The sequence below is a fragment of the Protopterus annectens genome, chromosome 14.part0 (genome assembly GCF_019279795.1).
Source record: "Protopterus annectens isolate FY-2018-M chromosome 14.part0, PAN1.0, whole genome shotgun sequence".
Lineage (NCBI taxonomy): Eukaryota > Metazoa > Chordata > Ceratodontiformes > Protopteridae > Protopterus > Protopterus annectens.
Window position 1 is genome coordinate 726505025 of NC_056748.1, and position 26465 is coordinate 726531489.

Genomic DNA, 26465 nt, shown 5'->3' on the forward strand with positions numbered 1-26465 from the left:
TTATTTTTGTCTTGATTGGACTTTCATAATGATGGTTTGCCACCCAGGGCAGCGTATTTAATTAAAGTTAGTTTTTTGTGGTTTTGTGCATAGCTCCTCCCCTTTATGGTTGATCACACCCCTTCCCTTTGACCCCACCCATTCAGCGTCTCCTGCAGCCCCCCTGTGATTTGAAGTCACCAGCCGCCACTGTCCAAAAGAATGTAAATATTAATAGTTCTGTTTCCTGTATGTAGACTATACATAAAGAACTGCTATTATAAATGTGTTTCTTTAAGATTTAAGAGGAACATCTTTTACATTATCCAGAGAAGTATTATGATTTTAAAAGGGGAATGCTGCTATAAGAGAAGAGAAAAATGTTGCTGTATTGGTATTGTTCAATGCTGTATAATAGAAATTTGATATCCAGAGCAGCAGCTGTGAAAAAAACACAGCAAAGTGAATGAAAAGCTGAAAGAGGGCACCAGGAGAAAGCTGGATATTTTCTGTTGTAGGAATTCAGCAGAGGCAACTGATGAGAAGCTCAAAAAGAGACCTTTTGAAAGAGATTGTATCCCAGCTGTGTGGCCCTGTATTAAAGGTGTTTGTGAATATTTAAGTCGTAAGACTTTTGTTTTGGTATAAACCAATATCTTTGTTTTTGTACAATCCATTGTATTGTTCTAAGACTGGTCTACTGTCTCTGCTGGTTTTAGTTATTCCATGCAGATTAATAACTTATTAGTAATGTAAAGATTTCAAACTACTGTAAAAATCTAAATGTATTTTCTGGATTTCTTACATCAGACGTCTACATATCAATGTCCTACAGTGGCGTGTACATTAGAAGGTGATGCTAATGTCCTTTGTCCTGTAGCCATGGATTTGATGTCTTACTTGCATATTGTGTGAATTGAGCAAATCACATTGGGACCATGCATTTTATTGTTGCCTCTGACAAGAGGTACATTAATAACTGTTAGCTTCAATGTTCAGTAATTGAAAAAAAATAAATGTTAATGAATTGGTGATATGTACAGGAGTATAATGGATGCAAGGGAAATAGACTTCCTTGAGGCCTGTAGACTTCTGTGGGTTAGTATGAGGGGTTAGTATAAGCTCTTCCTACTGCTCTTGTAGTGACTGTATCTTGCCTAATTTGGATAATCTCCACACCTCCCTAGCAGACTGAACTGGTTTAGGAGGATGTATTACTTGGATTTTGGTCCTAATGAATTCTGGTTTAAAATTTAGGCCATGCTATATTGCAAAATATCATATCTCGTGAATTCTGCGGACTCTTAAGTTCTTGTAGCCTCTACTTACAATTGCATAGAGCATTTTGCAAATGTCTAGAGGTTCAGATATTTGTACTAGGTTAACTGTCAGTTTCCCCATGTGAGAATCAAACACTGTACTGTGTGTCTGTAAGGTAAATACCTTAACCATTATGCCATCCTCCCAGATTGTACTTAAACAGAAGTAGTAAAGCATTATTTTTTTGTTTATTTTAGCCATGTACAGATATCGGTTTAAACAAGAGCCTGATGAGGAGGACAGAACTGATGAAGATATGGAAGTTACACATTCAGATGATGAGGCATTCTCTCAGAGAAGTCTTAAGAGATCACAAAGTGTACGATCTGTGAAAGGTATAAAAGGTCGCAAAGAGGTAAGTTAATTATGTTAGGCCTATTGTAGTGGATGCACTGAGTTTCATTCCTGTAGTACTTAAAATGCTCCTACTGTAATTACGAACAAGTAGTAACAGGAAAAGCATTTTATAGTTTGTATATTTGTCTGTACTATCTTTTTGGGCATTAAGCATTGCCCAACCAGAAGAGTTCTCCTCTGCTAGTATGATTTAACAAGCCTGCAGGTCAAAGGTTTAGCTAGCAATTTCAAATCTAGTCTGTCAATGTTTATTCACCACGATGTGCACAGAATGAGACTACTGCATACAGTGGCAAGTTATTACCCAACAGTATTGTTTTGCAGAGACCCAAGAATGGGAATAAAACCCATGATGTGCTGAATGTTGTAGATAGCCGTATATTGCAGCTACTCCTACTTCTGCACTATCCTTTTTCTTTTGTTTCTTAGGTGCCCTTAAGTCTTTCTTTTAACCTACACTACATCACTGTCTATGCAGTGTGTTCCAGGACTCCACTGACCTTTCTTTGAAGCTGTGTAGTTTGATGGTAGCATTGAATTTTTGTCTTTGAGCTGCTGTCTATGTCCATATCCTATATGTGTTTCTTCATGTAAATTCCCCACCTTTTTCTTTGATGCAGTATGTCACATTAGTCCTTCTACATCTGACTGAAACTCAAATGATCTAAATCTGTTTCTTTAATTTTAGCGTGAAAGCTACTAAGTGTAGTATACAAATAATCAAATCAAATACTTAAGTAATACATCTCACACAAATGAAAACTGCCAATAGTAGTACTAACATTTTTTGCATGGGGGGGGGGGGGTGTCCTTATTCTAAGATTGCTGCAGCTTTGAGAAAGAATAATCACTCAGCACCAAAAAAATAAAATAAAAATCATCTCGCTATTTCTCCAAGATGTAATTTCATAGTGAGCAAACACACAGCTAGTGTATAATGAGCCGAAAAAGAAAAAAAAAACAAACACAATCTCAAGGAACTGTACTTTCGGGGAGGGGAGAACATTTAAGTGTCGGGCAACTGAACGGAAAACTGTTGGGTTATATCCCCACTTTCCCATCTCTTATAATGCGTGTAAAAGCCTAGCCAAGTCTTTTCTTTTGCCTTAGGTGTTGTCATTACCCTCAGTGTTTTGCTATCAATTTTACACACTTTTTATTCAAGATATTTTTTTTTGTCTTTATAGCCCTCTAAACTAAGTAAAGCACTCCATATGTCTTTACTAATGCCCTGTATGTATCTCCTGGCTACATACACTGATATCCTATTGGGCTGCTGCATTGGTAAGTTTTGATATTGTATGAAGTGATTCATTTTAGAAAGGATTTAAACTTCCAGGTGTTTGTCTGCTCTGTCCTGCCTAAGGCCAGTTCTTCAAGCTGCATGTCTACAAACCTCCCCTCATCCATATAAATAGTGGCAGCTGTGTAGGACTGAATTAGATGAGATTGCCATGATGCTTTTGGCAGTCTGTAGGGGAATTGTTTTATAGAATCTCTACCAGGTTGTCATTTGTAGATGTTCTTCCATATCACTGTTGCAATGTTGTTTACATAAGGGATCTGCCAAGGATAGCTCAACATCCGGCCTTTAGATGTTATAGGTGCTGTACATCACACACATGCTCCCTGCCTAAAGCATAGGCATAAAAGATGATGTACGGACACAAACACTCAGAGCTTGCTGCCAGTCCAAACACCATTACCTAATGTCTGTCTGAACTCCCTTCTGCTTTGCTGGTTACCAAGCCACTTTCAGATAAGTGCCCTGTTGCGGTTTATTCTCTTTTTTTTCAGTTTTGTCTTGTATTTGTGTTCATGTCATCCAGGAAGGGAAAATGTCAGTGTGGGTGGGAGATTCTCCATAAAGGCTGTCACAACCAGTGTCTTTTTTGCTTGGGCACTTCCCACAGCCATACACAGTGCTCTGTCAGTCAAGCATACACTCGTAAGACCATGTGTAGTTATTTATCATTTTTGTCCATATATCTTGAGAATCAACGACTTAAGATATTGGCTCATGGTGCTGTGGCACAGTCCTTCCATCCTGAGGGCAAGTTGTCTTTCTGGAGGAAGGCCGAAAAAGATTAGACCTGATCTGGTTGCTGTCCAGCTTCTACTGGACATGCTTCTAGAAGCTAGTGAAAGCCCTGAAGACTGTCCGTTGTTTGCCTCAGATTTCTCTGCCACAACTCCCGTCTGAGGCCAGCATGGATCTGAACTCTCACATGTCCTTGGAGGTATTTCCAAAATCTGCTGCAGACAGTTGAGCGGGAAACTCAGCTGAATACTTCCAAGGGGCAGAGGGAGATTCATCAGTTTAGTGAGGGAGGGGATACCTACTACCATTATTGAATCTTGCCAAGAGTCTGAACCTGAGAGAGTCCTTAGGGCAGATGTCAAGCTCAAGAAAAAGCAGAAAGCTAAACTTCTTTTCCCTGTTGCTTAAGATACCCATCATGAATGGCAGGATTTTGTTCTGGGTCTGTTCAATGCTGTAATGGCCCTGAAGCCTCTTCAAGTGGTGTCTGCCCTTGTCCATGTACCCATCCATCAAATCTGTCATTTACCCCTGTTAAGAGACTTTGGGAATTGGATTCCTCAGATGAGCCCGTGGATTCTCATGTGGAATCCTTTGCTACTATTAAATTCCTTCCCCTCTGGACTATATTTCGGAAGATGAGGATTCTTTGAGGCTCCCAAGAAACCTGACAAGTTTCTACAAGATGCCTGAGGATTGCAAATTTTTGTACAAGTGCCTTTCTGATGATCCTTCAGTGGCTTCAGTTTCCCTTGATAAACCTTCTAAGCTATTGCCGTCTGGTAATCTCCTTTCTTCACATGATACTGAAGCTATGGAAAAGTTGGATAAGAAAGTATATACTGGTGCCACCGTATCTTTTAGGGCTATTGGTGACTGTCCTGTTTCTGATGGGAAAGATTCAGTTCTTTCCCTGCTTGGGTCCAGTTCTAAGGTTACCCATCACTCTATAAAATGAAGCTATGATGCAGCTGATGTGTCCTCCAGTAGTGCAGTGTTATTCTTGGCTACATTTTCAGGCTTTATCTGATATTAAAGCCAAGCTGTTGGATGTTCCTCTGGATAACAAAAATATTTTTCAGACAGCTGCTGCTGACCTACTAAACTCCCTCCAAGATGAGAATAAGGCCTTGCAGGAATTCAAACATATATTTTTTTCTCCCTTGCTTCCAAATTCCAGAGGAATTACCCTTTTAAGTCTGCCTTTCTTTGTAGGTAGACTCACCGTTCTCCTAAAGGGAAGGAGGCATCGAGTGGATCCCTCCTGCTAAATCCACTAAGACTCCATCTCAGAGGCCACCTTTTCAGGAGAAGCCTGTCTCCATTTAATGTTTGGCCTTCCCTTCCCTTGGCCAGGTTTCTGTGTCGCTCCACCTTTCTCTGTCTCCTCCAGATTGGCATCGGATCACCTCAGACTGTTGGGTGCTGTGTGTTGTTTTTCAATCGTATTTCATGGTTTAAAAGTTCTTTCCCCCTGTTCAGGCATTCTTCAACCTCCTCTAGAACAGCTTCAAGCATTTCCCAGATATTCCACAATTCCTTTTGGATCAGGGCACCATTCAGCTCATCCCACTCACCTAGATGGGAAGGGAGTTTTACTACAGATGTTTTTGGTACTTCCAAAGGAGACTGCATGGAGACCAGTTCTGGATCTTTCTCTGCTCAGCACCTTTCTAAACATTCCTTCTTCCGAGATCTCTTCAGACGTTGTTTCCTCTTGTTCTTTTCCAGACCTTTTTGTTTTCTTAGACCTAAAGGATGCATGCCTTCACATCCCCATTTACCCTCTGTTTGGGAAATTAAGTTTCTCTGTTTCTTCCTCACATTTTCAGTCCTCTGTTTGCCATTTGTCCAAGGAAGGGTATTCAACAAATGCTTCGCTGCTGTTATTGCTTTTCACAGGCTTCAGGGCATACATATTTTTCCCTGTCTGGGTGACATTCACGTTCCTTCTCCCAGCAGTCCGTTGCAGGATCTTCAGTTTACCACTTGTCTTTTACACAGTTTGGGCTTCACCATAAATCTCAAGAAATCAGTCCTTATGCCTTCTCAGTGTCAGGGGTTTAGAGAAGTAAATATTGTGGGAAGAAATATCCAGGGAATTGTTATGGCTAGGCTTGCTTAGGGCCTAGGGCCGATAGCCTAGTACCAACCTATGAACCTATGTTTTTCTTGGGTGCAAGCTTTAGACTGTAGTCATGTTGGCCTCTCTTCTTGCTCCCAGAGTTCTGTCTCCAACAACCTTTTTCCAGTCTCTTCTTCCTTTCTCCTCTCTCAGTCAAGGAATTTCTCAGGGTTTGGGGTTTCATGGCTTCCACTATTCCTATGTTACCTTTTGCCAGGATCCATATGAGGAAATTTCAGTGGTACCTCAAATCAGTGCAACTTCAACATTGCCACTTGCTGGAGATCACTGTTCCTTTTCTTCCTTGTCCCAAACTCAAGCTTCAGTGGTGGATTCATCAACACTGTCTCAACCAAGGGCTTCTCTTCCAGGCTCTGATTCCTTTTCTAGAACTGTTCATAGACTCCACAGAGTTGGAGTGGAGAGCTTTTTGTGGCCCTCTAAACGTCCAGGGTCTCTGGCCTCCTTCATCAGAGGTTAGACCATATCAACATAAAAGATGAGAGCCCTTCTGGCTCTGCAAGTTTTTCCATTCACTTTTCTCTCCCGGCTGCCTCAGCGCCTTCACTTTGATGTGGTACATCAACAAGCAGGGGAGTACAAGGTCCCTATCTCCTTTGTGATTAGCTTCTTAGGTGTGGGATCTAGCTGTCCAGTATCAAATGACTCTTCAAGGTGGTTTACAATCTAGTGGCAGACTCCTTGAGCAGGTCCAGAGCATAGGCTCACAAATGGATGCTTCACAGAGTTGTGTTTTTAGACTTAGTCCATTGGTGGGGTATTCCTCAAGTAGATCTTTTTGCATCCCCTCTGAACAGACAAATTCCTTTATTCTGTTAGAGAGTTTCAAGTCCTCTAACTCGGAAAGTGTACACCCTGACTTTTCCTTGGAAGGAACTGTTTCTTTATGCCTTCCCCCTTTCCAGTGTTGCCATGAGTTATGCACAAGATCGAGCAGGACACTCCCAAAATCTTGCAGGTGACTCCCTTTTGGCCTAGGTAGTATTGGTTCCCCATTCTTTTTCACTTGGCCAGGAGCAATTACAAGTTACCTCTGTTGGTGGACCTTCCCACACAAAGCAAGGGATCTTTTATCCGTCCTTACCTCTCCACTCTTCAAATGATGTGGGTGATAGGGTTTTTGATTCCTTTTAGGCACCTCTTTTCTGAGGACATGCTCCAGGTTCTACAAGAGGCAGGAAACCCACTACTAGAAAATCAATGAGTTGTTCCTTAATCAGTCTATCCATCTAATGTTCTTTTTTCCTTTTCTGCAGTCTGGTAATGAGAAAGTTCTTCACACCTTGGATCTGCATAGACAGCTCAGGTATTAACATAAAATGACGCAATTCATAAATCTGAGTAGTTTTTTGTTTATTTTTATAACAGGACTTTTGGTTTTGAGGTTTCCAAACAAACCATCTCCTTCTGGATTTCTAAACCCATTTCCTTTTGTTCTTTTCATGGCAGATGTCTTTCTTCTGTAAAGGCACATTCTACTAGGGCGGTTGCCTTCTCTGGTGCCTTTTTCAAGGGTTTGGGCACCAACACCATCCTTGAGGCTGCTACTTCATCCGCTGATCATACTTTCACTAGACATTACAAATTGGATGTTATTTCCAGGGCCAGGACAGGTTTTGTCAGGGCTATTCTGAATGGGTTTGTTGAGGGTTTTTCTGTGCCGTTCTCCTCCTAGTCGTCGTTTTAGCTCTCTGTTGTGTAAAGAATACTGCAGCAGTGATATGGAAGGACATAATGCAGTCATGTAAAATACCATAACAGTAGATGTCCTTTTCACTGTTGCAGAATTCACCCCCCCCCTCTTTTTTAGCTTTTGCTGCTCTCCTGGCCGAGGGGCCCTTTCTTCCTTTTGCTTCAGCCTTCCTTCTGAATGTACATGTTTATTTTTATTTGATATTTGTTTACTGGGGAGGTCTGACTGGGCTTGGTAGCCCATTTTTAGCAGAGGCCCAGGAAGAAAAGCTCCACATACAGCAAAAACAAAACAGATTAAACATTTTCAAAATAGGTTAGTAACAATGTATACAAGGCACTCCATAGTTTCAACATTACATATTTTATATAGAAATATACAGTCTCTCCAAACTCTAGGAAAAGTAGCACAAACATCATATAGATTGATTTACCTGAAAATCATGTGGTTGATACCGAATGTAGATTTAGGGGAGTAGGAAGAATGAGAAGAATAACAGAAGAAATTAAAATATGGGGGGAGCAAAAAAATGTTTTCAGCCTGGGGTTGAGCAGGAGCATAGCCATTTGTCAGTTAAGTGACTTCTAAGCAAATGTTTAAAAGTTGTGGAGTTGCTAGTGTTCAGAATAGCCTATGGTATGGAGTTCCATGATTTAGATATGTGGTTTGTGAATCTTTGTGTTCTGTTTTTAGTTTCTGCAAGTACAGGGGTTTGGAGAGATGGACATTTTTTTAGGTTGATGTATAATGGAGCGAGTTTGTATCAGTTGATTGAAAGATAAAAGATTGGGTAGTTCAAGCCATTTTTAATTGTTTGAGAGGGATATAGTGGTGGGTTCTGTGAGGTAGGCCTGTGGCGAATTTTGTGATTTGTGTGGTAGCATGCTTCTAACTTAGGTCTGTCTTTCTGAGGTTTGTGAATATAGCAGATGCATACATTACAGTAGGTAATAGGTGGATCCTGGCTATGGCTTGTCTGGATGTATTGGTCAGGTAAGCTGTAATTCAGAGAGAGTCAGTCTAGTTTCATGTCGGCTTTTTGAGTTTTTGTGATGTATGTTTATCAAATCTCAAACAGTTGTCAATGGTGACACCTAGTAGCTTGGTTTCAGAGATTGGCTCGATTGCAGTGTTGTTGGATAAGATTTTAAAGTGCAGACTGTTTTGTGATGGTCGTTAAGAAAGCATTAATTTGGTTTTGGTAGGATTTAGGATGAGTTGATAGTTGTTTAGATAGGGTTTGACGGCAGTAAATGATTTTGGGGCGTTCTCTGTTAGCTGTGGCAGAGAGTGTTGCAGAGATGACAGTGGGATCTTCATCATATTGTATACTTGTAGCAAGGTTGGTGGCTGTGTGGAGTGAGTTTGCGAAAATAGAGAAAAGGAGTGGACCTAGTATAGAACCCTGTGGGACACCTACAGTTGCTGGTAGTAGGGATGAGAGGTAGTTTTGCCATTTAATGGCCTGTTGGCAGTTGGAGAGAGAGCTGTGGAACCAGGTGAGGCTTTGTTTGGATAGGTTAAGGAAAGCAAGCTCTTTAGGAGTTTTGGGTGGGATACTGTCATGCTTTTGACATGTCTAGAAATGGTGCGGATACTAGCTGACCATCATTTTTGAACTGATTTATAATATTGGTGAAGCTTGATAGTGCAGTTGTGGTGCTGTGGCTGAGTGTGAATCCATATGAATTGGCCAGCAGATTATTAGATGTTCTAGTAGTTGAGTGGAGAGAGTGGGAATAATATGGATATTGGCCTATATTTGGAAACCTGTAGTGAGGAGCCACCTTTGTGAAGTGGTGTAATGTTGGATATTTTCCAGATCTTGGAGATGTATTGTTCAGAGATTGATCTATTGATCAAGATAGATACGGGGGGGAGGGGCGGGGAGAGACATAACATCAGCTGCTAGCTTGAGGTATTCATTTGTTAGGTGGTCAGCGGCTAGTGATGTGGGTTTTAATTTGGTTAGCAATTTTCTTATTTTATTTATTTAAATAGGTTGTACTGAGAAAGTAGCTAGTGTACTTGAAATTATGGGTTGTGAGGTTAGTAGAGTGTTGTCCTTCACTTTTATAAGAAAGAATATAAAGTTAATGAACAGAGTTGAATTGTGTAGCTATACTTTCATTTGAAGTAGTGGTGGGTGGGGGTTGAAATTTTACCTGGGTGTAGAAGTTTAGTTCCCCAGAACTTTTGTAGCTTGTTTTGGTGTTTGTGTTGGATTTTGGTATAATAAAAGTTTTTTATCATTCTTGATTTGTTTTTTGGCTACGTTTCGTAGATGACAAAAGTTATCGAAAGCTGCTTTGTTTTTATGGGTTTGATATTGAGACCAGAGTTTGTCCCTTTGTTTTAGTAGTTGTCGTGTTTCCTTATTAAGCCATGGGCAGTCGTTTGCTTTGTTTCTGACATTCCTGATAGGAGCCAGGCCGTTTAGTATTTCAATGGAATTTGTTGTTTAAGTACTGAACAACTGAATCTACTGGGTGGAGTTTTAGGGGAGATCAATTGCAGTTTTGGAGAAGTAGTTTAAATGTGTCTGAGGAAAAGTTTCTTTTATTGCAAACTTGTTTATATATTAGTTTTTGATGGGAAGATGCGATGTCTTGGGAGGTAGGTTTGTAGGTGATCTCTTAGGCTGTCTGGAAGACCGCCTAAATGCTGGATCACTGCTGGTTTATTTTTAACATTTGACTGGGAAAGGAATGGGGGAGAAAACTGGAGCACCCAGACCAAACCCACATGATAGGGAGGAGACACAGACTCCACACAGAAGGCACCCAACAGAGAATTGAACCAGAAAACCTCTTGCTGTGAGGTGACAATGTTTGTTGTAAAGATCCAGTTAAGAACTGATTTTTTTTTGTTTACCCTTGTTGGTTTGTTTATAATTTGGGAGAGCCCATGTAAATTTAAGAAGCAGGAGGGGTTCTCCGAGGAGCATGTTTGCCAGTCAGTATTGAAGTCTTCTAGAATTATAGTCTCTATTGTCCCTGAAGGTATTCTGTTCCTCTTGGGGCATTTCAGTTCTGGTAGTTTGCATCCTTACTTCCCTTTTATGCCCTACCCGGGGAGCATATGCATGATGTATGACACCTGTAATATCTAAAGATTTTGTTGTACTGACCGGACGTTGGGCTAACCTTGGCAGGCAGGAGATCCGTTGTGTAAAGAATACGGAAGCAGTGAAAAGGAGGACAGTCTACTGTTATGGTAAAATTTTACACAACTGTACTTTATCTCAGTAACATTTTGCAAGTGGGACTTAAGACTGTATGCCTTTAACCTGTACTTTCTTGTCCCAAAATCGCTACTTTTGATATTCTGTATTTAAACTCTCACTAGTTGTACGTTTCATTGTAGACTTCAAGACTATCTTAAAGGCGCAAATAAGTGAAAAAGATCTTGTTTGGTAACCTCTGTATGGCTTAGGCAGCCGTGGTAATCCCTTCTAGTCCAAATGACCAGAGAGGAACTTATAGTACTACATCACACCATGGTAACCCAGGAGTGATGGTCATTGGTGCATCCCAGCCTAAAGAGTTTGAACCTAGTAGTATGCTTAAAGTCAGCCTTATCCTTTTCAAGAAACAATTCATTTGAGGAATTACTGTACATTTTGCAGGTGGCATGAGGGCCCATCACCAGGAAGTCGTATGTAAGTTAATGGAAAACGTTTTACTTATTGTATGAACCTAGGGGCATCACTTCACCAAGAACCATGGAGTCAGAAGTCCCTATAAACCTGACTGAACATTTCAGTGAGAACTTCTTTAGCTTCAGTTAAGGTAAGTCTGCCATGGCAGCTTGTTTCCTTATGTATCCTCCTCAGTGCGCACGCATACACGCACACACAGACACACACTTCTTGACCCACTGTGAAGCTACTTCTCAATGGGGGGTTTACATTTAAAGCCATCTAGAAAGGAAGTATTTCCGTCTTGGGAAATTTATTTTGTTAGATTAACTCTGACCCTCTTAAAGTCTAACCTGTCAGTGTCATACTTGTACCTATTTTGGAAAACCTTATATTTGTAGCCATTACCTCAGCTAGAAGCATCTCTGAGTTTCAAGTCCCATTGTGCAAAAAGCCACGCACCACCTTTCATAGGGACAGTATAAACCTCAGAATTACATCAACTTTCATGCCAAAATGTGTTGTCTGAGCTGACAATCTTCTATCCTCAGTTTTTAGTGGGAAAAGGGGAAAGATTGTACACCTTTTGGATGTCCATAGGCTTCTTATTTTTAATGTCCGTAGGCCGCTGAAATATTGCCTTATGAAAAGTAATGGTTTAAGACCATCTGAGCAGTTGTATCCAGGTAAATGAGACAAGCTTATCTCTAAACAGTTGCGTGAATATTCTCACTGTACACACTCATCCCCCATGCATATCAGCTGAACACAGGCCCAACCTGCTTGGGTTTGGATCTGGAAGAAGTCCTGTCATACACTCGGTGTCCTGATCAGGATTCAGAGGACCCTGTATCCTTTATTTTAGAGATGGATAAAAACGATGTAAACCTTGCCCCTGCAGTTCCTACTAGAGAAATAGGCTGACGAAGTCCACTGTGGATTTCCTGTGGCCCTTTTTTCTTCCATTCAAAAATGTCACAGTTTTTTGAGAATGAGGGTTAGGAAACCTGCCTCATTACACCCAGGCAACCACTGCTCAAGGATGGAGATTTTACAGTCTCGGAGGCATCAAGATAACAGCTTTTTTGACTCCTGATAGTCTATGCCCTGTACAAGGCCCTAGCTGATGAAATGAGGGTCTTTTCAGGCATCCCAGAACTGACTTCTTGAACTCTCAGGTTTGGTGTAGAGTCTATAAACTGTAGCACCTTACCACCTGCTATGGAGTCTAAAGCCTTGGACAGGATGAGCAAGAGTTTACTTAACTGTTTTATCTACCAAGAGTCTTGTCCTCCTCAGTGAATTCCGCACTGCAAAAGCATTCAGCTGTGTAGTAATGTTGGCTACAGAAGAGATAGCCAAGGCTATTTCTACAGCTCGTATGGGGGGGGTCCAATGTGACTCGCAGTAATTTTGACTATGCTGACTCTAGCTAGGGCAGGAGGCTGAGGCATGTTACGTACCTCTGTGTTAGGGTACAACTCAGGCTCTCCCCCACCACCACACCCCGAAGGAGCCTCCGACAAGCCATTCTGGATGTCCCCTTTCCTGGGGAGGGTGGGGTTCTCTCTGGTCAGTTATCCCAGGATCTGGATGGTTTGTGACCTGCAGAAGCAGCAGAAAAAAAGTCAGCTTGTTGTAAATGTCTAGTGTCACCTCTCTCAGCTTCTGCTTCATCCACACCAGCCAACTTCTAAGGAAGATGTTGTTCCCTTTCAGAATATAGAAGGTCCCTCAAGCATCCAGGCAGTTCTTCCTCCCCTGATGTATCCTAAACCTAATAGGAGAGCAACCCCACCGGCTAGCGGCTGAAGTCTTGACTACAGTTCAGGATTGCCCATGGTGGAAGTTCTCAAGGTTTGTCCCAACTTTGTGGGCCTTCACAAAGGACAAGTAGGTTCTTGATGTTTTCACAGAATGCCATATCCTTGATTTCTGTATTTCTTTTAGAAAAGGCTCTGTGGGCAAGGGGGCTAAGCCATCGCTGTGGAGCGTTTGAAACAATCCCAGACTGTACTACTTAAAGGGCCAGAGAGTATTCTATCTTTTGGGGTAAGACCAGGGGTTCTAATGCCACTTTTCTTGATTCAAAAGAGAGTAGAGACTTGCATCCTGGCTTGGACCTCAATATCTTTAGTGAGCACATGTATGTCAAAATCATCTTGACTGTGACTAACTGTTGGGTCATGCCGCTGCTGCCGTAGTCACCTAGGTAACGGCTGTGAATAGGGTAGATACCTTCTGGCACATCACTGTCTAAGGTCCACACATTTGCTATGGGAAGTACCACTTTCAGTACTTAGTGCTGCTTTTTGGACTTTCCTTTGACCCCAGAGTGTTTAGCAAGGGACAGCCCACTATGGTGATAGTAGTCTTGCAGAAGGAAAAGATTTTGTGCTTTCTCTTATTTGAACGACTGGCTACTGGTGACGTTTGAGGAACTCCCTAGTAACGTGCTCATCTTGGTAGCTGCCATAGTCACACACCCTTGTGATCTTCCATAAACTGGAAGAAATTGTTTCTGAATTCATCTTGGAGGGTTACTTTCCTTGGGTAGAATAGGCACCCTCCGATGTCATTTTCTGCCCATTGAGAAACCTAGGAAGGTCATGTCTCAGTCTTTGAAAGGCTGCAACCATTCTATACCAGGTTTGCTAATGGCAGTTGAACTCTGCATATATGGGGCTGCAAGTGTTGCAGCATACTGTGAGGTGTCACTGGGCTGCAAAGTCACTGCATGCCCATGGATCATTTTATGGTTTCAGATCCTTGGCTACAGGCTCTGAAGTGACTGACAGGACTCAGTTGTGACCCTTTCCTTTTCTGTATCCAGTCCCATTGCATGTGTTGATAGATGCTTCTTCTCATTTAGGTTACTCACCATTGCAGAAGAGCATGACTTGTATGATGACTCCATATAAATAATGGATCTGCTGGGAGTGGTACTGTCAATGCAGACTGTAGAGGAGGAACAAACTAGAGTCCGCTCCTGATTCAGTCAGTCAGTACTTTATATTGTACCTATACAAACAGGGTGACTCATGATTGCACACACTTTAGCAGAGAGGATGTGAGAGTCTGTGTGAGCTATAGATAGGAGGCATAACTTTCACTATCATTCACATTCCAGGGAGGTAAGGATGCAGGCAAACTTCCTGAGCACCAGTTCTCTGCTGGAGTTGAGGATTTGAAAATCTTGGATAATCAGAATCATCCAAGAGAGAGGCATCCCAGAAATTGACCATTTGCCATGGGGGAAGATGTGATGTTGCTTTCTTTTGTTCAATGCAGTAGGGAGGGGTAAGTTGGGGGTGGTTGTATTTCTCTGCCATGGTTAGGGAGATTTCATACTCCTTTCCAGCACTTTCACTGATTATACACCTAGTGTCAATTTAAGGAAGAAAGGTCAAAGCTCATCCCTTTTTCCTCTTGCTGATTTTATAAAGGTACAGTTTCAGACTGTCCGGTACCTGGCAGTGCTGAAAACATCCCAGTCCAAGGCAGGAAAGTCCCCTTTGACTTGGGACACCACCAGCTCTATTTTTGGGTGTGGCTCCTGGTTGGATTCCGTGATCTTCCAGACCTCCTGATAAGTCTTTTAGAAGTGATTGAACCCACTAGAAAGCTTTCCAGTCATCAGACTGATCTTTGTAAGTGGAATAGGTCTGCATTTGAACTAGGATAATCTGTGTTAGTCCTTTTAGCCAGTATGCACATGGCCTTATGTGATTCATGTGTCAAGTTATTCCATGATCATGATGCATTTAACAACTATTTCTCCCCTCATACTTAGTCTTGTGGAGGATAAGACTACCTCAGCATCAACTAGATAAGCAGATCCTTAAAGATGTTTTTATTTCCATTTTCTATTTTAAGAATCTCTTCTTCCTGACACTTGAATGTGTTTGAAATGTTTCACATCATTTTTTTTAACATGCTGGTTCAGCAGATCTGATGTTTGTTGAAAGATGTTATTCTTCATGACCGTCACCTCTTCTATTAGGATCTCGGAACGTCTGGCCTTTTCTTCTAGGCCTTTCATAAAGATAATCCATTGGAATGGATTAATGCTGTGGCAGTAATACTGACCAATGAGATGTATCAAGCCAAGGATACCATAACTCCAGCCAGTATGCCAAAGCTTTTGCACTCCTTCCTATCACACCATATGTCCGAACTTAGAGTTGGGTACAAGGGCTGTGTGCTGGTATATAAAGGATGTATAAATGCCTAAATCCTTGCACCTTTCTTGCTGCCAGTCTAGGAAGCAAAATGTCTTATGTTGTTGTCCGTCTTCACTCAGTCCTTGACAGTGGGCTTGGTTCCGAGCATCGGGACCGACTCGGCCGTTTACTCCAGCTCGCTCCTTCCAAACTCTCGAGCCAGGCACTACCCATAATGTTTCCCTCAAAATTACCCCCGATCTCATTTGCCACTGTGCAAGTTCATGTTTGTCCTTCTCTTGAGCCTTGGCTGATTCTGTGTAAGTTTATATCTATTAAAACTGTTACCTGTACATATTTTTGCTTAATTTCTTCTTCAGTCTTCTCTCTGTTTACCCGCTCCTCTCTTAGTTTCACAGGAGTGTTTCTTCTACATCTTTCTACCTTTGGTAGTCTTTTTAAGTACCGTTGTTGGTGCATTTCTTTCCTTTATTACCTTTTTAGGTATTCTTATATTATCATTGTTGGTATTTTCCTCTTTGTCTGTCTCTATCCCTTCTTAATTGTTTAAAAAAAAAAATCTTCATCACTATCTCTCTTCGCTATCCATGTGTGTTTCAGCTCTTTTTTTGTTATAGCTGAAAAACAACCCTCCCTCGTCAAAACATCAGAAGGCACCACCGGTTTCAAAAGGTGCTTGAAGTGCCAGGGTAAGATGCCCAATTCTGACTGGCATACCGTATGTCTATACTTTCTGGGGAAACTACAGCTTCAGGAAGATTGTTCAATATGTCATGAGTTCTCTGCCCATACCCTTACTGAGAGGAAGAATAAACTCATCTTGAAGGGACTCCTCAAATCTTATTTCTAAGAGGCCATTTCTGGGTCTAGGACTGAAGCTAGCATATATTCATCCTCCTCTTCTTCCTCAACCAAGAAAAGACTTTCACTTCATAGTTCATCGGAACCATCCAAGGTGTGTAAACTGACCTTGGTAACAAAGAGCTCTTCGGCACAGGAAGGTTTATCTGGCTCGACACCCAAAACTGTATTGGAGTTGACCGCGACAACTTTGGTACCCACAGTACCGAAAAAGTCACAGCTGTATTGGCTCCCTAGGACAAGAATACTCCCCAACCTTTGATCCTTTTAAAGACAGGCCAACAAGTCCCTTGTCGAAGCAAGACCCCCCTAAGTCTCCTTCAACTGCCTTAAAAGTCTCTCAGAAGCCGACATTTTGAGACTGGTGGATCAGGTTCTGATGGCAAGGGGATTGTCCTTGATTCCTAGCCACATAGGCATTGGAACCAGCCAATGTACGACACCTCCAATTCCTCCTCCAACTCCTGTTGAGTCTTTGGAGCCCCTGGTTCAGACACTCCTGGTGTCAACTGTCTCTGTTCCGGTAGCATCCTCTTCTCCAGTTCTTAGAGTTGCCTTGAGCTCCACCAAGTTTTCGGTACCAGAGGACTCCCGGGTTGAGGTTGTCTGGCTGGGTCTGAGGTGCATGGATCGGTTTCCTTAGTTTCACAGCCGTCCATGTCCCGTAGTGCTACTGTCTTTGTAGTGTTGACCCAGGCTTCTGTTTCGAGGGCTGCCTTCTCAGTGCGGAGTGTGACCCCAGTTCCGAAAGAGTCTATTTCTGTTCCAGGCTCCCATCCATGTACTGTAGGGGCTGGCCTTCTGAATCATGGGGAAGGCCTTGTCCATTGGGGACTTGTCCAGACAGGGATTGTAAAGACCAACTGTCTACATCCTCTTGACCTGAGCTGCTATCCATCTCATCCCTGGGACAGAGGGCACAAAAGTCCCAGATTACACACACTTTGGTGATTTCCTCTTCGGACACTTCCCTGGATCATCCCTGGGACAGAGGGCACAATAAGTCTCAGATTACACACACTTTGGTGATTTCCTCTTCGGACACTTCCCTGGATCGTCCCTCCGAGGAAGTTCCTGCGAAGAAGTACAAGATGAAGCACTTAGACTCCCCGGAAGAGTCTTTCACCAAAGATACTGATTTTGATCAAGGGGAAGGTTCTCCCAAGTCACCCCCGATGATGTTTCCTTAGGGGGGACATCCTAGAAATCCTGAAACAGAGGGTTGGCTGGTCCTGCATCCAACCTTCTTCTGAGTAGGTAGTATACCTGGAGGATTTTCGTGCACAGCCCTCTACTTCTTGGATCTCTTCGCCTGCTGACTGTGTCATTAAATTGATCACTCAGTGAGTATGGAAGATGCCAGGCCCATTGAGCCGATCCCCAAAAGGCCTGATCATATCTTATCAGCCGCTAAGGATGAGCCTCACTGATCCAAAGGAATACCCGTTGATGCCATGGTGATGGTGGTGGCCACTTAAAGGGAACTTGCTGAGGAAAGTACAACTATCCGTCCTCCTAACAAAGAGTCTAGGACTTTGGATAGATTTGGGAAGCGCATTTATGCTTCAACTACCTTCGCTCTCAGGTCCTTGAATTATATGGCACACTTTACAAGACTTCAGAGGGATCTGATCAAGGAGCTGTCAGATACCCTCAAATGAGCAGTGGCTGAAGGGGTACAGGACAAAGTTGCCTCTCAGCTAGCAACCCTTGATACAATTTCTAACTCGTCCATGAGGCTGATTCCTCACATAGCTGAGGGAACTTCCAGAGCAGTGGGTTCGGGCATAGCCATTAGAAGGCATTCCTGGATGCACTTGTGCGACTTTGCAGAGCCATTCAAAGCATTATTCATCAACGTTCCGTTTGACGGATCTACCCTTTTTGGTCCCAAGGTTAAAGACACTTTACCAGATGTGAAAAGGATGGTAAGACCCTTTCTGCCATAGGCGTATGTTTCTCCACTTCTCAGAGGCCCTACTCCAGGAATCAGAGAAGTGGGAGACTATGGTTTAAAAAAAATCCAAAGGGCCTTTTCAGGATTCACGCGGCAATGACTTTCCACGGGGCAGAGGGGGAAGTAATGGAAGACAACACCCCAAAGGCAGAAATGGATAGCAAAATCATGGGTCCAGAGAATCTTTCTCTGGTACTACTTACTAGCGCCCCTGAACAGGTGCCTGATTGCCCCTTCTCTGGAGGCAGTCTGGGAATGACTCTCTCTGCACCTATCTGCCTGGCAAATATTGACTGCAGACAAATGGGTGTAGGGAATAATATCCAGAGGTTACAAAATACCACTATCAGTTCCCCCATCATCCCAGAAGAAACTCCCGGATGTACCATCCAGTCACAGGGAAGCAGCAGCTTTAGAGATTCAAAAACTGCTAGACAAAAGAGTTATCCAAAATGTTCCACCAGATCAAACAGGATTTGGGTGTTACTCGAAGTTCTTTTTAGTGCCCAAAACAACAGGGGACTGGAGACCCATCTTGGATCTCAGCCAGTTCAACAAGGCCATTCAGAAACCAAGTTCCAGATGGTCTCAGTACAGTCGATACTTCCATTCTTGGAAAAAGGTGATTGGATGTGCTGTGTAGACCTTCAGGATGCTTATTACCATATAAAAATGGACAAAAGTTCTAGGAGTTATCTGCATTTCCAGCTGGGAGCCAGTCATTTCCAATTCAGAGTGCTGCCGTTTGGACTCACCATAGCCCCCAGGGTGTTCCCCAAATGCATGGCAGTAATGGCAGCTCATCTCAGACTGCTAGGATTTCAAGTATTTCCTTACCTCGATGACTGGCTCCTTACCGCTACCACCAGGTGTCAGAAAAGGCAAGAGACTGCACCCTACACCTCTGTACATCTCTAGGAATAACCATAAATTTCAAGAAATCAAGCTTGCAACCTGCTCAGCAGTTAGAATTTATCGGAGCCCGTTTAAAAACTGTTGCAGGAATTGCCTCACGCCCTCCAGCAAGACTTAAGTGCATCAGAGCACAAGTCAGACGAATTCTGCGAAACAAAAGGGTTCCAGCAAGACTAGTCCTACAAATATTAGGCTCCATGGCAGCATCAATCATTCTGGTTTCCTAGCAAGGTATCACTTGCAAATTTTGCAATAGCTACTTGCTTCCCAATGGTTTCTGATTCACCTACCAGTGTCTTGCCTAATCCTGATTACCAGTCACTGCAAACAGGATCTCACGTGGTGGCTCCACTCCGATAAGATTCTCTTGGGTTGGCCATTCATTCTTCCCCAGCCCCAAGCCATAGTGACCACGGAAGCTTCCCAGATGGAATGGGAGGCATTATCTGGGAAAAGCAGTCCAAGGCATGTTAGAGACCAACTTTCACATCAATGTTATAGAGATGAGGGCAGTGCTGTTAGCATTGTAAGCATTCCAAGGCGTCCTTCCTCTAAGGACAGTTGCTATTCAGACAGACAATATGTTGGTAGCCTGATACATCAATAAACAAGGGGGAATCATTTGCCCACTGTGTCAAGAAGCCCTTAGAGTTTGGCAATAGGTGATTTCTTCCAACTGCTTTTTCACAGCAGTGCACATTCTGGGGAGCTCCAGTGTGATAGCGGACAAACTGAGAAGAACCGCTCTCATTCCTCACGAGTGGTCTCCCAATCCTGTGGTGGTGAAGGAGATTTGTCATCACTGGGGCCAACCTTGCTACGACTTTTTTGTCACCCCTAAACAACAAGCGCAGCAGTTACTTTGCCCTAGTCCCCCAGAGATGCTCTTCTCCACAGTTGGCCACCTGGTCTCCTCTATGCCTTTCCCCCAACTCCCTTGATATCTTAGTTTCTAAAGAAACCTAAAAGGTCAGAGAACTTGATCCTCATTGCCCCCTTCTGGCCTTGAAAGGTTTGGTTTCCCTTTCTTTGGCCTCATCTTTGTAAACCGTGGATTCTGGACCCAGCTCCAGATCTGCTATCTCATCCGAAGGGCATGGTTCATCCAAATCTCCAACATCTCAAGCTCACTGCATGGCTTCTCCAATTCCCATGATTGCAAGGCATCCTTCCCTTTCTTCTCCTGTCTGACAAATTGTCGCTCATCAGAAACCTTCTAGGAAGCTGTAACAAAGTAAATGGGACAAATTTGCTAACCTGGCCTTTGACAATGGACTTAGACCCTTATACCAGTCCTATTCATAAGATATTGGATTTTCTAGCTATCCTTTACCAGTCGGGTTCCTCTGCTTCAACAATTAAAGTTCACCTAGCGTCAGTTTCCATCTTCCATATGGATCTTAATGGTGCATCTCTACCGTCACACAAACTTTGTAAAGCATTTTTAAAGGGTCTCCTAATGCCAAGTCCTCCATTTAAGGAACCCATTACTCCTTGGTATTTAACTTTAGTTCTTCAGGCCCGTAGTGTGAACCCTTTCAAACATCAGTGACTTGTGACTTATATTTGTCTTGGAAAAATGTATTTTTGGTGGCTATTACATCTGCCAGAAGAGTATCTGAACTTCAGGCCTTATCCTGCACCTCCCTATGTAATATTTCACAAGGACAGGGTTGCTTTTAGGACGACTCCAACCTTTTTATCTACAGTTGTTTTGTAATCTAACATTAACCAAACTCTACAGCTGCCAGTCTTCCTTACTAGACGTCCACAGACAATTAGATTTCTATCTTCACAGAACAAAGGCTTTTAAAAAAATCTGACCAATTATTTGTGGCATTCTCCTCTCTGTTAGGTAATCCAGTTTCAAAAGTTGCCTTGGCCAAATGGCTTAGAGACTGCATAACTTGCATCTTTCATTCTAGGGTACTACAGCTTTCACATCCAATTAAAGCCATTCAATGAGAGCAATGGCAACGTCTGCAGTTTTTCAAGCCAGAGCATCTTCGGATGATATCTGCGCAGTAGCCACTTGGTTTTCTCATACCTTTATCACTCATTACAAATTGGATCAGGTCTTGAGGGGACGGGCATCATTCGGCGTGATGGTGCTTATGAATATTCTTCCGTGAGACCTCCCAAGACTAAAGTAGCTGGGGACTCTGTCCCACTGTCAAGGTTTGAGAGAAGATTAACAACATCAGATAAAGAACCATAACGTTCCATCTGTGTTGTCAATACTCGCTAATCCTTGACATCCTCACACTCCTTCCCCCAGCCTGAGACTTAGTGGACCAGATTTTCCATAGCTAGCTTCATATGAAGGACACATATCTGGTATCTGACTATTATGACTATTATTTTGACTTATTAAAACACACAACACCAACAGACTAAAAAAAACAAAAAAGAAGGGAAAATACACTGGAAGCCACAGTTTTTGTACTTTGCAGACGAAAGGGCTTAATAATTCTATTAAAAACTTTGGCTTCCAGGGTGTTTTCCCTTCTTTTTTTTATTATTTTGACTATAATTTCCACTTGTCTCTGTACCACTATATTGGGCAAACTCTGTCTAAGGTAATTTTAAGAGGAGCATTATGGGTTGTGCCTGGCTTATGAGTTTGGAAGGTGCGAGCTGGAGTAAACAACCGAGTCAGTTCCGAGGCTCGGAACTGAGCCCACTGTCAAGTATTAGTGAAGCTCAACAACACAGATGAAACATTATGGTAATACATAACTTCTTTTTTTACTCTACTCTGTCAACCATTCAGAAGGATTCAGATCGCCACTGCCAGTGACAGCACAGTACCCCATTTCTGTTTTCTTTTACTGGAAATTCATTAAAGCCATCAATAAGAAAGGTAAATGCCTTTGTGATTAGCAAATTTCCTAAAAAGATAGGCATTCACAATGTCTTTTTTTTTGCTTAGGGGTTGAGCATAACATTAGGGTTTGTACTCTTTGCCAGGTTTCATTCCAAAATCTTTGCAGAACTATTTTTTCTCTCTAAATATTTATTTGGAGAATAAACAGCTGAAAAAACTAAGCGTTACCATGACTGCTTAAGTTTAAACCTCATGCATCCCCTCACAACTGAAGAGGAAAGCTAAGAAACTGAAGAAAGACTTACTGCTTCCACTTCTCTTATCTGGTTCAAGTCCAATGTACTCATTGAGGCATTTGAAAATCCCACAGACCATCCACCTTCTGAGCTTGGTCCTTCTGTCATGAACCCCACTAAATGTAGACATGAAATGCCCTACAGACGCATCATGTCCACTGGTGTCATGCCGACTAAGGCCTCAAAGGGGTTCCCAGGCTAGTGATTTCAGGAGGACTAGTTAGTTTCCCAAATTTTAGTTCACAAGAATGTCCCTGGTTCTCTGATGGAGCTACATCTGGGTTTGGGTACTACTCTTGTAGTTTCATTGGATACTCCAAGAGGGAACAAAAATCCAAGCATCCTTGTACTGCAGCCACTCCTGTTTCAAGGGACTAGTCCCTTGGTTTCTCTCTTCCTTACACACTAATCCCATTAAAAAAGGGGTACATCTGAAGAATATTCTTCATCTTATTCATCTTGGCAAGGATTTGGCAGTTTGGATTATTATTCACAGGTCCATTTCCCATCAGGTTAATTATCCAAACCTGATCCCAGTGTCCTCTTGACTTCCCTCAGGAAGACATCTCCTTTGTGAAAACTATTCAGAAAATCTGTAACATTTTAATTGTGAAGGCAAACAATCTCTTAGGCACAAAAAAGATATGATCACTTGTAGATGGAAGTTCCCAAGCTTTCTCCTGTGGTTCTAGTTCTTGCAGCTTTGAGGGGCAGTTTCCTTTCTGCTGCTTTAATCCCCAAGTCATGCCTACCTGCCCACAGAAAACCTGACAAATATTATGAAGTTCCTGATTCACACACACAATCCAACCATGACCCTACTTTTTTTTAACCAATGCTGACAAATCCTCTAAGCTTTTCCTTTCTACTAGTGCTCTCGTCACTGCTAAGGATAGTCAAGCCATTGATAGATATGTGATAGATATGTGATAGATATGTGAAAGTGTACATTTCAGATATCAACTGTCATGCACACATGCGAAGATATCTTCTGATCTGAAGTGGTTAACTTATTTGTAACCTGTGGGTATTCGGATCCATATCGGATCTGAGCCGGCAACTTTTTCAAGCATCTGCTCCAAGCTCCTCCCCTTACCTATAATCCCTCACATCTCCTACCTTCCCTCAGATCTCGTTTGCTGCTTCATGCATCAGCATCGTGATCTCTTTAGCTCCAAGTTGGGTGTAGTAAGTGAATAGTTTTTCTTGTGCTTTTAGTTAGTGTTTGTGGTCATTAGTTTAACCTTATCCTCCCCTTCTCGCTGTTCATTGTTTTGTCTAAGAAAAAAATAAATAAGTTAAAGTTGTAATAAAGTAGTATAGCAGGCCTTCCTGACTGTAGTGTGTGTTGCAGTGTTGGGTTAAGTTTTGGCTGAGTGGGTTTATAGTATGGCTGAGCAGCCAAAACCTACTTTTAGAAAATGCACAGTGTGTGGCCATAAGCTTTCACCAGCAGATGGCCACACTTTGTGTGTTATTTGCGTGGGTGTTCCCCATCTTTCAATACAGTGTAGTGTGTGTGCGGGGTTCAACCCCAGGGCCCTAAAAGAAAAGAAGGCAAAGCTGGTAGCTAAGGGCCTTCTGCCAGTTTCTTCCTTCGACACAGCGACTGCGGCTCTTCCAGTAACTGCTGAACCCCCCCCCCCTCCCCCTCAGGCTTTGACTCAACTTCCCACTAGGCCTGTTGAAGGGGGGAACTAAAGGAAAGGAAAAGAAGGGCAAAGAGAAGAGAGGGGATAGGCCCCGTAAGCGGTCTCCAGAGCGGGAGCCCTTCCCTAGCTCGCCTTCCAAAGTGACTAGGACCACATCTCCTCTGCTCCACTCCCCAGAGCTGACAGAGTCCTTGGACCCGAGGCCTTCATCGAGGTCGTCACACCAACCAGCCAGGTCCGAGTCAGTCACCTCCTCACGCTCGACTCTGAGTCTGTCGGAGTTGGATATGGACAGGATGATGAGGTTCATTCGGACCCAAATCCAAATGTGAGTCTTGCCAGGCCCCTCTCTCTCCGGAGGGGGGACCTCAATGCCCTTCTTTCATCTAATTTCTCCTTCCCCAGTCCAGCCTGCGGTTTCTTGGTTTATGGATCCGAGGATTCTTGGAGCTGGGGGTTTGGCACCGACTGTTCCTCCAACCTCTACACCGGCGATTACCTTGAGTTCCTCAGATCAGACCTGATCTGAACAACTCTGTGGGCCGAGGACACGGAATCGGATCCAAGGCGATGGAGGTGTCTTCAGCTCCGACATTGTCTGATCTGAGCTGTTCCTTCGGAACCCCAGCTACCTCTGCCTTGGCCTTGATCCTCACGGTGGAGCCGGGGAGAGCTTCCTCCTTGTTGGTGGCTAAGGAGGTGTGCTCTCCATCAGCATTCGACATGGTGGAGAGGGTTCTCTCCCAAGGATTGAGACCCCAGCCTATTTCCTTGGACTCTGCCCAGGCTGCCGTGGATTTGGTTACAACTCCCTTCAGCTTGTCCCAGGGACAGCCCATGCTAGAGGACCCCCAGGTGGATCTCATAGTGGAACCCCCCCCCATGACTCACGAGCCCTCTTCAGAGAGTCCCACTGAAGAGAGTCCCTGTAAGCACACGTGTAAAAGGAGGCATCTGGACTCGCCCGAGTCCCTGACAGAAGATACTGACTTAGATGAAGGAGAGGGTTCCCCCAGGTCACCTCCTGAGGATGTCTTCTTTGGAGACATCATGGAGATCTTCTGCCAGAGGGGAGGTTGGTCAGCCCCAAAACCTTTTACGGATGAGTCAGTATTCCTGGAGGCCTTAGGCACGGGCCCATCTACATCCTGGGTGTCCCCTCCTGCAGATCCCTTAGTGGATCTTACCACGCAGGCATGGAAGGAGCCTGACACCATAAAGCAGATACCAAAATGCCTGGACAGGATCCTCTCTCTTCCCCTCAGGCAGACAGGCCTAGTACAAGGGATCCCCGGTGGATGCTATGGTGGTTGCAGCTGCCACCAAGAGGGAACTGGCACAGGAAAGTTCCTCGGTCCACCCTCCGGACAAGGAGTTTAGGGTGGTGGATCGGGTTGGGAAGTGAGTATTTTCTTCAGAGACTTTTTCCATTTGAACGCTGAATTATTTGGCACACGTCATACAACTTCAGCGAGACCTAGTCACAGAGTTCACTGTGTCGCCCCCAGTGTCTTTGTCGCTGGAGGACAAGTGATTATTCTCCGCAAAAATGTCGACTCTCAAATCTATCGAACATGTCCATGCGTCGTCTTTCCCATGCTACGGAAGGAGCGGCTAGGACAGCTGGGACTGACGTAGCTATAAGACGACACACTTTTCTCAGACTGTGTCAATTCGCGGACCTCTTCAAGGCATCATTCACAAATGCTCCCTTCGATGGTTCTTCCCTGTTCGGGAAGACAGTACATGACACTTTGGTCCAGAGCAAGAAGGACAGGAAGACTCTGTCTGCCGTTGGAGTCCGCTTCTCTAGCCCTCAAAGATCCTTTTCTAGGAATCATAGAGGGCAAAAGAAGATGTGGTTCCAAAACTAACAGTTTTTCTGGGACTCTCAGAACAACTTGTCCCCTAGAGGCGGGGGAGGGCAAGGAATTTTGGTTCTAGGGAGACCTTCTCGGACAGACCCACGCAGCAGCCCTAAGGGGTTACCTGACTGTCCTACTCTGGAGGCAGTAGGGGGAAGATTATCATTGCACCTATTGGCTTGGGAGTCCATACAGAGGACCGTTGGGTGCTTCAAATAATATCCAGAGGCTACTCCATCCCATTTGTTACCCCTCCCATTCAACCAAAGCGCCTCCTGGATGTTCCACTTGCTCAAAGGGAGGCGGTAACGCAAGAGATTTCAAGGCTGCTTTGCAAACAAGCCATCGAACTGGTCCCCCCCAGATCAGTCCGGATTAGGCGTTTACTCCAGCTTTTTTTTAGTGCCAAAAATGATGGAGGACCTCAGACCCATATTGGACCTGTCAACCCTGAACCTGACTGTAGCCAAGCAGAAATTCTGGATGGTCACCCTGTAAGTCCATTCTACCTTATCTCCGAGAATGCGACTGGATGTGCTCGATAGACTTCCAGGATGCTTACTACCATATCAAAATTCGCAGAAGCTCCGGGAGATTCCTTTGCTTCCAGCTGAGAGCCAATCATTTTCAGTTCAGAGCCCTACCCTTCAGTCTCACCACAGCCCCCAGGGTGTTTACTAAGGTTATGGCAGTCATAGCGGCTCACTTGAGGCTTCTGGGAATTCAGGTTTT

The 26465-nt window shown here is 43.5% G+C and overlaps 1 protein-coding gene across 1 annotated transcript in view; it reads left to right on the plus strand.

Annotated features, from left to right (window-relative positions):
* REEP3 (receptor accessory protein 3) overlaps positions 1-26465 on the plus strand; it is a gene marked incomplete in the record, with an annotated part of 1378370 nt that overhangs the window by 1324508 nt on the left and 27397 nt on the right. The window contains 1 exon segment of the mRNA XM_044056467.1: positions 1497-1654. Within this exon segment, the coding sequence (XP_043912402.1) occupies positions 1497-1654 (158 nt within the window).